The sequence below is a fragment of the Colias croceus genome, chromosome 8, assembly GCF_905220415.1.
Source record: "Colias croceus chromosome 8, ilColCroc2.1".
Taxonomy (NCBI): Eukaryota; Metazoa; Arthropoda; class Insecta; order Lepidoptera; family Pieridae; genus Colias; species Colias croceus.
In genome coordinates this window covers 8,728,580-8,741,452 of record NC_059544.1, presented here as the reverse complement: position 1 = coordinate 8,741,452, position 12,873 = coordinate 8,728,580, and the positions used below count along the sequence as shown (strand labels likewise).

General features: G+C 35.7%; 1 protein-coding gene across 1 annotated transcript in view; it reads left to right on the top strand.

Moving 5' to 3' along the window:
* LOC123693551 (dnaJ homolog subfamily C member 10-like) overlaps window positions 1-12,873 on the top strand; it is a 54,522-nt gene that overhangs the window by 33,994 nt on the left and 7,655 nt on the right. Inside the window, exons 7-14 of the mRNA XM_045638712.1 lie at window positions 390-607; window positions 3,804-3,972; window positions 4,636-4,736; window positions 4,992-5,147; window positions 5,829-6,037; window positions 10,912-11,071; window positions 11,895-12,108; window positions 12,690-12,802. Coding sequence (XP_045494668.1) covers window positions 390-607; window positions 3,804-3,972; window positions 4,636-4,736; window positions 4,992-5,147; window positions 5,829-6,037; window positions 10,912-11,071; window positions 11,895-12,108; window positions 12,690-12,802 — 1,340 coding nt within the window. The remainder of the gene's footprint in view (window positions 1-389; window positions 608-3,803; window positions 3,973-4,635; window positions 4,737-4,991; window positions 5,148-5,828; window positions 6,038-10,911; window positions 11,072-11,894; window positions 12,109-12,689; window positions 12,803-12,873) is intronic.

The window sequence follows — 12,873 nt, the reverse complement described above, 5'->3', positions numbered from 1 at the left end:
ATAAAGAACCGCAAGTACCTAATACCACATGTACTATCAAAAGAAACGTTATATTTCAGTAGGTACATACTACATATTGAAAATTCTAAAGAACATAACAATTATCGACTGCAGAAAACTCTGTAGACGACTCTACAAAAAAAAATTCAACAAATAAAAATGTTCAAATCAAGCAAAACATTGAAAATGAATTTACCGAAAAAATGAGTCAAACACCCACACCAAACCCAAACATCTACTGAAATTAATAAGTATTTACCTACACACTTATTAAAATATTTTGTCAACAAAGCACTTGAGATGATAAATTGATACTAAAATCCAGAACAAAATAAAACAGAAGTCTCCTACAATCTCGTAGATTAAAAACAATTAACCATTTGTTTCAGTATTAGAAATAGCAAACGGAGAATACGGTAATTTCAACGAACTCCTCGCAGCGAGGTGTACAAGAGATCAAAAGTTAGAAAAAGTAGTTCAGCAGATTGAAGAAGAATCCCCGACTTTTGCATGTGGAAAAATGTCCATCATCGTCAAACAACCGCAAGAGATTCACAAATTTGGGGTGCTGTTTAAACGATGCCTTATACAACAATATCGGGACTGGGTGAGTAAATTAGACGATAGATTGAGGTGATCTTTAACCATCCAGGTCTTTAGATAGTGAATAAACTAATGATAAAGCAGTCGTCGTCGTTTCAGCCGTGGGACGTCCACTGCTGGACAAAGGCCTCCCTCAGGGTTTTCCACCACGACCGGTCACCGGCGGCCTGCATCCAGCGGCTCCCTGCCACTCGGACCAGGTCGTCTGTCCATCTTGTGGGTGGTCGTCCCACGCTTCGTCGTCCAGTACGTGGTCTCCATTCGAGAACCTTTCTGCCCCAACGGCCATCGGTTCTGCGGGCTATGTGCCCAGCCCATTGCCACTTCAGCGTGCTAATCCGGCGAGCTATGTCGGTGACACCGGTTCTCCTACGGATCTCCTCATTTCTGATTCGATCTCGTAGGGAAACTCCGAGCATAGCCCTTTCCATAGCACGTTGAGCGACGCTGAGTTTGTGCACAAGGCCCAGGGTTAGAGACCACGTTTCTGTACCGTATGTCATCACCGGCAACACACATTGCTCGAAGACTTTTGTCTTCAGGCACTGAGGGATTTTGGACGAAAAGATGTTATGTAACTTCCCGAACGCTGCCCATCCGAGTCGGATTCGACGATTGACCTCTTTCCCGAAGTTGGACCTGCCTAATTGGACGGTTTGTCCGAGGTAGACATATTCGTCAACAACTTCGAGAATAGAGTTTCCAACAGAGACCGGAGTGGGCACAACATGGACATTTGACATGATTTTCGTCTTGTCCATGTTCATGCTAAGGCCCACTTGTTGTGAAACTCTGTAGAGGTCATCGAGCATTGTATTAAGGTCTTCCAGGGATTCTGCCATGACTACGATGTCGTCGGCAAATCGAAGATGAGAGATGTACTCGCCATTAATATTGATGCCAAGTCCTTTCCATTCCAACAGTTTGAAGGCATCTTCCAAAGCAGCGGTAAAAAGTTTGGGCGATATCACGTCGCCTTGTCTAACACCGCGCTGCAATGGGATTGCCTTTGTACACTGATCTTGTACTCGGACTGACATGGTGGCGTTTTCGTACAAGCTTCTCAATACTTCGATGTACCGATAGTCAATACGGCACCGCTGGAGAGACCTCAACACGGCCCAGGTCTCGATCGAATCGAAGGCTTTTTCATAGTCCACGAACGCTAAGCATAGTGGCAAATTATACTCTTCGGTTTTCTGTATAATTTGCCGCAGCGTGTGGATGTGGTCTATGGTGCTAAAGCCTTTACGGAAACCGGCTTGTTCGGGAGGCTGGAAGTCATCTAACCTGCGTTCGAGACGATTCGTGATAACCCTTGAAAACAGCTTATAAACATGACTCAAGAGTGATATCGGTCTGTAGTTCTTCAATAGGGTCTTATCTCCCTTTTTGAAGAATAGAACAACCACACTCCTGCTCCATGCTTCAGGCGTTGTGCCCTCGAGCAAGGCGGAATTGAATAGCCTCTGGAGCATCCTGAGGATTGGTTTTCCACCCGCTCTCAGAAGCTCAGAGGTGATTCCATCCTCACCCGGCGCCTTGTTGTTCTTAAGCTGTTTCAGAGCTATCCTAATCTCGTACAGGCTGATGTCCGGGATATCCTCGGTGAAATGTCGGGTTAGTCGGGCTCTTGGGTCTTTAGCCGGACTATTAACAGGCTTGGCAACTGAGGTGTAAAGCTGCCGGTAGAACCTCTCGACCTCTCCTAATACCTCTGACTTGGCCGACACTACTACGCCACGGTCTGTCTTCAGCTTCGTCAGCCGGCTCTGCCCAATAGACATATCTCTTGCAAACACTTTCGAGCCTTGGTTTCGCTTAATCGCTTCCTCAATGCTTGAAGCATTAAAGGAGCGAATGTCGTGTCGCAGAGATTTAGATATCAGTCTATTGAGCTGCCTATATGACTTAGCATCTTCAGATGTGCGCAGTGGCATAGAGCGCCGGTCTGCCATAAGTTTCAGAGTGTGGTCTAAGAGTTTTTGCGGGTTTACTTTACGGGTTTTAAAGTGGGACCCAACCGCGCGGATAGTTTCTACCAGCCTGTTATTTAGATCGTCCACTGAAACGCTACTGTCGAGGCAATCGAAGCGATTTTGCAGTTCCAGTTGAAAGCTTTCGGTGTTTTGGATTTGTTCATGGCAAGGACGGAGCGTAGACTTCATCAGACGAGATCTCTCACGTTTGACATCGATATTCAAGATGCCTCGTACCATTCGGTGATCGCTTCCGGTTTTCACCCTGTGGATCACGGAGACATCTTTGAATATTTGTCTTTTCGTGGTCATAATGAAGTCTATCTCATTTTTCGTCTTACCGTCGGGGCTGAGCCAGGTCCACTTCCTGTGGGTCGGTTTCTGGAAGAAGGAATTCATCATAAAAAGACCCTCCTTCTCCAGAAAGTCTGCTAGTCTCTGGCCCCTCGGATTGCGGTGTCCAAATCCAAATTGCCCCACTCTCAACTCATCATCGCCTCTCTTGCCCAACTTTGCGTTGAAATCTCCCATCACAACATTGAAGTGTGTTTTCGAGGTATGTATGGCCCTACTTATGTCCTCATACATAAACTCCACTTCTTCATCGGAGTGAGCCAAGGTCGGTGCGTAAACCTGTATGACCTTCAGCGAATATCTTTGAGATATTCTGAGTATAAGGCACGCTACCCTGCTCGACACACTCTCAATGCTTACGATGTTGTTGACGAGAGATTTGTGGACGATAAACCCGATTCCACCTTGGGACTGTTGGTCGCCCTCCCGGTAGAAGAACAAATTACCGGACGTCAACGTTACCGTGTCCTCCCCCTCTCTTCGGACTTCAGATAACCTTATGACATCCCAGCGTAATTTGCTCAATTCTTCTTCCAGCTCAACAATCTTTTCATCCGTCCTCAATGTGCGTGCATTGTATGTTACCAGGGCCAGGGGTCGTCGGGAGTGGTAGCCGGATCGCATCCGGTGATTCTTAGCACCCCTTGCCCCGCCGTTACCGTAGCCGCTACCGTAGCCAGGAATAGCGGGGCAATAGGGGGAATAGCAATAAAGCAGTATAACATCTAAATTGCCATCTAATTGCTTGCCATATTTGCCGTCTGTCATAAAATATATTTAGTTATTTTCCTTATACGCATTTATATGTCCCAAATGGGTTCATGTCTAGACACAGGCCACTTAAAAATTAGACTTGTTCTTTTTCAGTCAATGACACATCTAAAAGTGGCTCTGCATCTCTTCATTGGTGTCCTACTCGGGTTATTATATGATAATACAGGCAGCAATGGATCGAAGACATTCAACAATCTAGGATTTCTTATTGTATCGGTTACCTACTTATGTTATACCTCTGTGATGCCGGCCGTTCTGAGATGTAAGTTTATACATTTTTTTACCTGTAAGACTCGTATAACCTGTAACATGATAAAGTGGTAGGTAGCTTATTTTGTTTTAAGAGTTCTGGAAATTTGATCATTCTATGTCCACCATTAATCAGTAAAAAAAAACAAATAAAATAATAAAATACAAGCCATTCCTTAGACGCATGATAAATTGCCATGCTGATTTTGTTCGGACTCAAAATATGTAAGGTATCAAATTCCTTGGCTTTGAAAGAACATTGACCTCATGGAAACCAGTAGTCCAAGAATTCTGGTTTTGAAAACACTTCCTCGATAGCATTATAAAAAAGCGATTATGCACACTTAACACTTGAAAATCTTTAATCAATTAATGTTATCATTCGTGACATTTAATAAAAGGTCGACTTGATAAAACTTTAACGTAACTAACTATTAAGTAATCTACGGACTACGGCTAAATGGTGCAGTAAACAAATAATAAAAACGATTACATTGTATCCGAAAGCAAAATATTTATTTAACCTTACATTTAGAATGAGACATTATATCTGCACACTTGCGAATTTGCTTTATTTTGTTACGGATGCTTAGATAAGATTAGAGGATTGAAATAGTGTAAAAACGGATGCCAGTATATTTAGTATGAAAATCAATCTCCATTTTTAAATTTTCAGTTCCTGATGAATTGCCAGTGTTAAAAAAAGAGAATTTTAACAATTGGTACAGCCTGAAGACATACTACGCCGCCATCTTGGTCACCACAATGCCGTTACAAGTAAGGCAAACATTTAATATAAGAACATTAATAATAATTATCTAGCATTATTTTCTTCAAACAAGGTACTCGTATGCACTTAAAATTCATACAAGCGTGTCCTGTTTATTTGCCTTTATTTTAAGTTAAACATCTTTTATTTACCTATGCTCATAGGTTAAATTCAATTTTTCTTCATAAAGAAAACAAATTCCACAAACAAAATAATTATAACGATCTATTAAGCGGTTTATATTTAAGCGATTTATGTTTCAGGTCTGGTACAGCTTAGTATACTCCACGCCCGCCTACCTCCTCACAGGCCAGCCCATCGAGTTATCTCGTTTCGTCATGTTTGTTTTTGTGCTCGCCAATGTTACATTACTTGCTGATTCGATAGGCAATGTAATTGGAACATGCGTTAATCCTATTGTAAGTATAACCATAGATTAAATAGTTCCAGGATATAACTCCTCCCAGTAGGGACTAGGAGGAGTTATATCCTGGAACTAAAGTATTATATATTTTTTTCTTTAACTTTAATTAGTGATGACATTGAAGAGGATTATCTACATATAAGTTTAATGAGCACGTGATATCGCTATTACTTATTATTATTCTTCGCGTCTTTTCAGTGAAAACATTGTAATTATCGCGATCATAGTCCCAATCCTTTGACCTGTATAGTTTGACCTATTTAGCAGTTATTAGAAATATTAACACTTCGAGTTCCGGTGCATTTTGAAGCCATATTGAATTGTTTATGCGAAGAAAATCTATATCTTATAATAATCTAACACATATTATAAAGCTGAAGAGTTTAATGTTTGTTTATGTATTTGGTTGAAAGCACTCATCTCAGGAACTAGGGTTCCGATTCAAAAAAAAAATCGATCAGTCTAAGATAGCCCATTTACGGAGGAAGACTATGAGCCTGTAGGCTATATTATCTCATCACCTTAGTGTGATGGTGGTGGTTTTAGGACCTATAGGAACGGAGCGATGCAGGAAAAACTGCGCGGCACAACTGCTATTTAATTTTATATAAGAATATTAGGCATATCTCCAGTAAACTTTTGGCTAAAGTTATATAATTATTTATTTTTTCCACAGAACGGTACATTCCTCGGTGCAATAACAACATGCGTGATGCTCGGTTTCGCCGGTTTCCTGGTTCTGATCCCGCACATGCATCCGATCATGCGATTTGTGTCCTATGGCTCCTTCTTAAGGCACAGTTTTGAAGCTCTCGTCATATCGCTGTACTCGTATAATAGGGTACCACTGCATTGTCCAGATGACGTCATGTATTGTCACCTTAGGTAATTATTTAACGCTCATTAAAGTAAATTAAAAAATATCTATATCGTTAAGATGACAAAACAAACGCACAGATGTTTGAGTTTGAATAAATCAAGGTTATTTAAATTACATTTTGTTACGCTAATTAAGTAATTCTCCGCGGTTATGCTTTTTCTTCTATGTTGCGTGTCCAAATTCAGTTATAGAGTCTGTGGTTATAGCAAACAATATACTTAATCAAAAAATGCATAAAATTAAAGTAAAAAATTGTTCAGTTATAAAATTTACTCAGTTGGCAGTGTGGCCTGACCCCTTACCCAGCCCCTATGCCTATGCCTACCCTATGCCCCAGCAGTAGTAACATAATGAGCTGATGACGATGATAATGATGAATTCAGAATACTACCCTCCATATATTGACTATTGATGAAATATTATGTGTCACATTCTATAAAAAAGTCGATTTCCATCGTCTGTGTGTCTGTATGCTTCGATCTTAAAAATTACGCAGATTTTGATAGGGTTTTTTTAATGGATAGTGCTTTGCTTGAGGAAGTTTTAGTACCTATATAATTTGTTAAGTTTTCTACAAAGCGGGTGAAAAATAATTAACAAAAACAACATATTTGTTACAGGTATCCCAAAGAGCTTATGAAGGAACTAAGCTTAAATCCGGACAACTATTGGGTCGACATTTCGATTCTCGTGGCTGAATTTGTTGCCCTTAGAATAATAGGTTATTTAACTTTAAGGCGGATGGTTAAAAAAGCGAATTAAGCTACATAATTGGGTATCAGTGATGTATGAGTTTATTTATATTTATATTTAAATGTAACGTGATCCACCTAAGAATACGAACTCCAATGACCTCTATGTGTCGAAAATGTCATATGCAAAATACGATTTGCCTACCTAGAAATATTTTTGCAAATTAGTAGGTAACTGTTAATTTTATTTCGCCTGACACCAAAATATGCAAATGTTATTGCTTATTTACTTCGAATTAACTTTTCTTGGTTGGATTGCGTATGCTCACACCGTCACACGCTGTCACGTTACAAGGATAAACAGCTTGTCCCCGAAAATCCCACTTATTTTATGAATTTAATAAAGTTCATATTTACTGTATTTTATGTATCATATTTTATATTTATTTTGAAAAACAACTGTTGAGAATACGAATTAAATTCCATTATTTTAATACGTTTTCCTATTTAATTCGTGTATCATAAATAATAGATAGTGGTACATCTTATCCAAAACCTTTAATAGGTAGATCATTGTCATATTTTTCAGTGATGTGACTTATACACCTTCTCTGAGATAGTTCTTACCAATGGTTGTGTAAGGGTGAAATTTTAACGCAAAATCAAATCAATGAATATAATATGTATAGCTACTTAATCAATATTATGTCATCTATACTAATTTTATAAAGCTGAAGAGTTTGTTTGTTTGTTTGAACGCGCTAATCTCGGGAACTACTGGTCCGATTTGAAAAATTCTTTCGGTGTTAGATAGCCGATTTATCGAGGAAGGTGATAGGCTATATAACATCACGCTATGGCCAACAGGAGTGGAGCCACGGGGATGAAACCGCGCGGAGCAGCTAGTAAAATATAAATCGTTTATTATATTATGCACGTTCAAAACAGCTGATAGTACAATGTCTGACAGGGTTAAAGTCGTGATCTATTTACTTTGTAAATTGCTTACATTAATAAGACACTATCCTTAATATATTTTAGAACAAAATCTAAGTCATCCATCCAGTTACTGTTTATACTATGACCCTTGTTTTAATTAATTGAATCATTTTTCGTAATAACAATCATTATAAAAGCATGCCTTGCCGTCTTATAGGCGATTAATAATAATAAAAAAATTATATAGGTACACTTGTTTCAAAAGAAATAAAAAAATCCTCATCTTACACTATTTGAGAATTTAAAATTGATTTTAAATTGATTAAGACCTCATTTTATAATATGTATTCTAAAACATGTCTGATTTCAAATTTAAATAGAGAACAAATTCAAATTAAGCATTATAACTGCTTTATTGCAATATTAAGGTCATTCATGACGTGCATTTGCTAAATTTAAGAAAAACTTTTGAATATTTATTATTTGACTATTTATAAATTTATAAAAATGTATATTTGATAGAGGATTTTTTTGTACTTACTACATATTTAAATTAGAGGTGTGGATCATTATTCATTAGTTTGCCATTATTTATAGTCTATGTTAGTAAAATTATGATCTTGTTTATGGTTTAGCAGAAACAATTGCATTTATTTATATTGTCTTCATAAAATAACTATTATGTACATATGAATGGTTACCTTTATAAAATTGTATATGTATACCAATTATACAAATATTTTTTCATCATTGTTTCTCTGTGATGAAATAATATTATCATCTCATAGAAAACTTGTAATTTGAAATATATTGTAATGTGTTTAGAAATAAATTAACTGTGATTTGATAGGTACTTATATTTTAAATAATTAATAAGAATGTACCTATTTAATATAATGTCTCTCTTGTTGTGTATGTGTTGGTGATATTGTTGTGCCGTTTGTGAAAGAATGTGATATTTTATTGGTATTTAAAGAAACTAATAATAAATAAATTGTCCTAAAGCTGGCTTTTTATTTACTGTTGATCAAAATATCCAAAGGGTTAGTTTCCAACACTTGGTTTCCAATTAGTGCCTGCTTGACTTTGCAGGCGCTACTAAAGTTTTTACAATTTTCTTTTAAGCTGTGTTCAGTGTTTATCTAACTTAATTTTACAAATAAGTTTGGATTTATCTCCCTTACATTTTTATATCGTTGGGAGACTACAGCAGATGTTAATGTGTATACATTGTGCCAGTAAAATTGGCTGCATTAAATAAAAAGATAGTTAGTTACTTATAAATTTTTAAGCAAAATATAATATGACATGGTACTATTTTATAGACATTATACAGTAAATACCAATTACAGATAATCCTTTACTTATTAAAAAGCCTTAAAGCAATTTCATTTTTGATACATAAAATTCAAATAATAAATGGACTCACATTAAAACTGGGTGCTTCAGGTATAGCCATAGGACGTCCCTCCAGTGACCAAAAGACACAATTCAAAACTGATAATACAAATAATTAAAAAAATTTTAATTTGAAATTTGTGTCTGGATGTGGTAAGCAAAAGTATTCAAAATCTTTGGCGGTAGTTGGTTAAATAATAATTACCTATTATTTATTAAAGCAACGCGCATTGCGCGCGGCGCGTAAATTTTTAAATGTTAAATGTCAACTGTCAAGTTATTCGGGCCGGCCACACAGTTTAATTTTTCTGTCAGAAAATTTCCGATGCCATTCCGATGTCCGTCGACTTGGTCGACACCATTCCGCACACTTATCAGAAATTTCCTTCAGGCAAGTAAGTATGAGTTTAGTTTGCGGTTGGCCGGCAGCATAGTAGGAATAGTTTACAAAAAGTTAAAAAAAAGTAACAAAATGGATGACGATCAGTTACTTTCATTAGCATCATTGTTCTACTTACTTAATAAAAATGAAATAAAACGTCTATACTGGGTTTAGCGACTCAGTTGCAGAAGATTGCATATCAGCCAATTTCACAAACGTGTAATACCTAAATTCCATGAACAATACCTAACTCTTACCTAACTATTCAATTTTCAATTTCCGTAATTTCAAATCTTCCGTTTCTGTCATCTTGTCCTGCCGTGCAAAGTAAACGCGTGCATCCTCCACAGCGTCCGTTCAATATCTGATGGAAATTTCTGATAGTGATAGATGTGCGGGCTACACAAAATACAGGGTTACAGGAAAAGTCGACCTAGATCCGTTAGTGGAATGTAGTACACATCATTTCTAAATGATTTCATTATGGAACCCCCCATCCTAAACTTAACTGTTTTCGAGATATTCGAGTTTTAATTTTAAGCTATTGCATAGCTTCTATCGCGGGCCTTGAGCGCGGGGACTGAATCGAGAAATTCCGTAACGAAAAATCCTCACGCTCCCCACTCCGACGGGCGGAGGTGTGGCTTGAAGGCATAGCATGCTATAGCTTTACCGCGTCAGTCCCCGAGTGACACACGTCGTTTTTTTTTATGAAAATGCCTATGATGCTTGTTCTTGTGCTGGTTATTAGGTTTATTGTCTATATAGTACCTACATTCTAAATTTAAAGTTCCAAACCTCTCCAGGATGTTCCAGTTCTATACGGTCACTTGTTTTGTACACATTTTTTGTTATATATTGCAGGAACAGAAAACTTTCTTTGGCGTACTTTGGGACTGTCTCCTGAAGCCTTAAATCATTTGATCTAAGACTGAAGCTAATATATTATGTTTAACTGTTGTGTTCGTTATTCGCTGTGATTATTCGCATCCACAGATCTAGTTTCGCATCGCTTTTCTATTGTGTAAATGCACCATAAAATGTCACCTATTGTCTATTGTCTACCTCTGCTGTCACATTGAAATTTGAATTTGAAGTTTGAGTCAAATGTCAATTGTTAATACTTCAAATTTCAATAGTGACACTGAGTGACACTTGTTGACAAGAAATGGCCGGACGCTTACAATAGTTCAGCGCTATCCGCTGTTATTGAAATTTACAGTGAATAATCTACAGCCAAAATGCTCATATCTTTACCAGACTTTAAATGAAACCAATAAAATATCTGAATTATTCGATTACGCACCATAGGTTCACGGTTTAAAAACTTGAATAACAAATAAATCAATAAAGTGCAAAGTGAATTTCATTTTTAGCACCATGTAAGTTTAATATATGAGCTTTTATTATTTCAAAATTCAAATCAACGTCATATTAAAAGTTTTACTAAAATTTATTTAATTTATAGGTACAAAATAATTATCATAAGTTTAGTTTTAATGGGAACAGTTGATCTCAGTGAAGTGGGTTACTATGAAATATTGGGGGTATCTAAACAGGCCTCAACTCAAGAGATAAGGCAAGCATACAAAAAGTTAGCTATTAAACTACATCCCGATAAAAATTCTGTAAGTATAACATTTAATGAGATAATGAGTGAATCATTATCTCTCTACGCTTCTATAATTTTTTATTATTTTGTCTAGGAAAATACCTGCTACTAATTTTTCATTTCTAAAAATAATGTAGTACACGTCTTAGTAAGCTGATCTAATAAAAGTAAATAATTTAGGTTATTTAATTTATTTTTATGATGTATAAAATATAAACAGTATAACTTTTCATAGTTTATCCAATATTATCCTATAACTAAATTAAAAATATTATATAGGTATTATTTATACAATTTATTAACTTTAGCAATGTTGAAATAGGCTGAACTTTAAATTGAAAGTTACAAATAGACTGTGTTGTAATTTGTGTGGGAGTAGGTGTAGGTGTTGATATGTTACTGATTACACTATGCCACTTCTAGCTAATGGCCTGTAAATTAAAGAGAATAACTATATTAATAAATTATTATTTTTTTACATAGAACATTGTCACATGTTTATGTAAATAATTCTGTTAAATTGAGATTTAAACTTAATTATTGTGATAACTTCATTTAAAAATATTAAAGTCCTATGATTTTATGAAAGAGCATTGAAAAGTTAAGAAACAGCAATAATCTCTTCACTAATAAAGCAAATTTATTTTTATTATAGCTTACTATATGTCCCTCAATGGAAATTGTTAAAGGAAAGCTCCAATTCCAGTTCCCATTTGATTTTCTCAGGACTCCCAAATTTCATCGAAATCGGCTAAGTGGTTTAGGCATGAAGAAGATTTTTCGAACACAAAATAAAAATGTTATTATTACAAAACATTCAAGTTTCTATAAATTCTCAGAATGAAGATGAACAAGAGAGGTTCTTAAAAATAACAGAAGCTTATGAAACTCTGAAAGATCCAGAGAAGAGACAAAACTATGACAAGTATGGTTCGCACCAGGCGTACACCAGGAAGTATGATTACAATTCACAATCTGAATACAACAATTTGTTTATGAAGGGACTGTATCATAAGGACCCCCATGTGGAGACTCTTACACCAGTTACTTATAGTAAGTAATTATTTATCACAGAGATTAAAAAACAGCTTAATTGAGAGTAGAAGAGTTCAACTATATTTAAGATATTTATATACATACTTCAACAACTTCTCTCTTCATTTTTCACACAATATTGTGATTATAAATCATCTAATGTTACAAGTAAATTAATAATACTTATAATATGTATACATAGTACATTATTATTAGTCTGTGTTAATACTAACATTCTAAATATTTTATTTATTTATTTATATTTATTTATTTATATACTCTTTGTTGCACACACAAAGTTTGACAAAATCAGGATATTATACTAAGCAATTGGCGGCTTTATTGCTTAACAGCAATTTCTTCCAAGCAACCAAAAAATAAAAGCAGAAAGTTAATACAATTACAAAATTAGCTGATAGCTGATAATCAGGTACCTTTTTTTAAACACAAATTTAAATATCTTGAAAAGTGTAAAATTTAGCATAGGATGTTTATAGAATCAGTCAGAAACCATTAAAACTACACAGGAATAGGTTGACTAAACCTGTAATTCCATTATGTAGACCATAATAAAAAACTAGACAATTTTTTATTTACAGAGAGTTTCTTTACCGATGATCCGCTTTTTATTAATTTTTACTCACCATTCTGCCCGCCATGTCAAAATTTGGCAGACGACTGGAAGAAATTTGCTGAAGTTTATAACGGAATTGTAAGTATGTTAACATATAGTTTTTTAGATAAAATCTCTAGATTACAATTATTATAATACAATTAATTAAT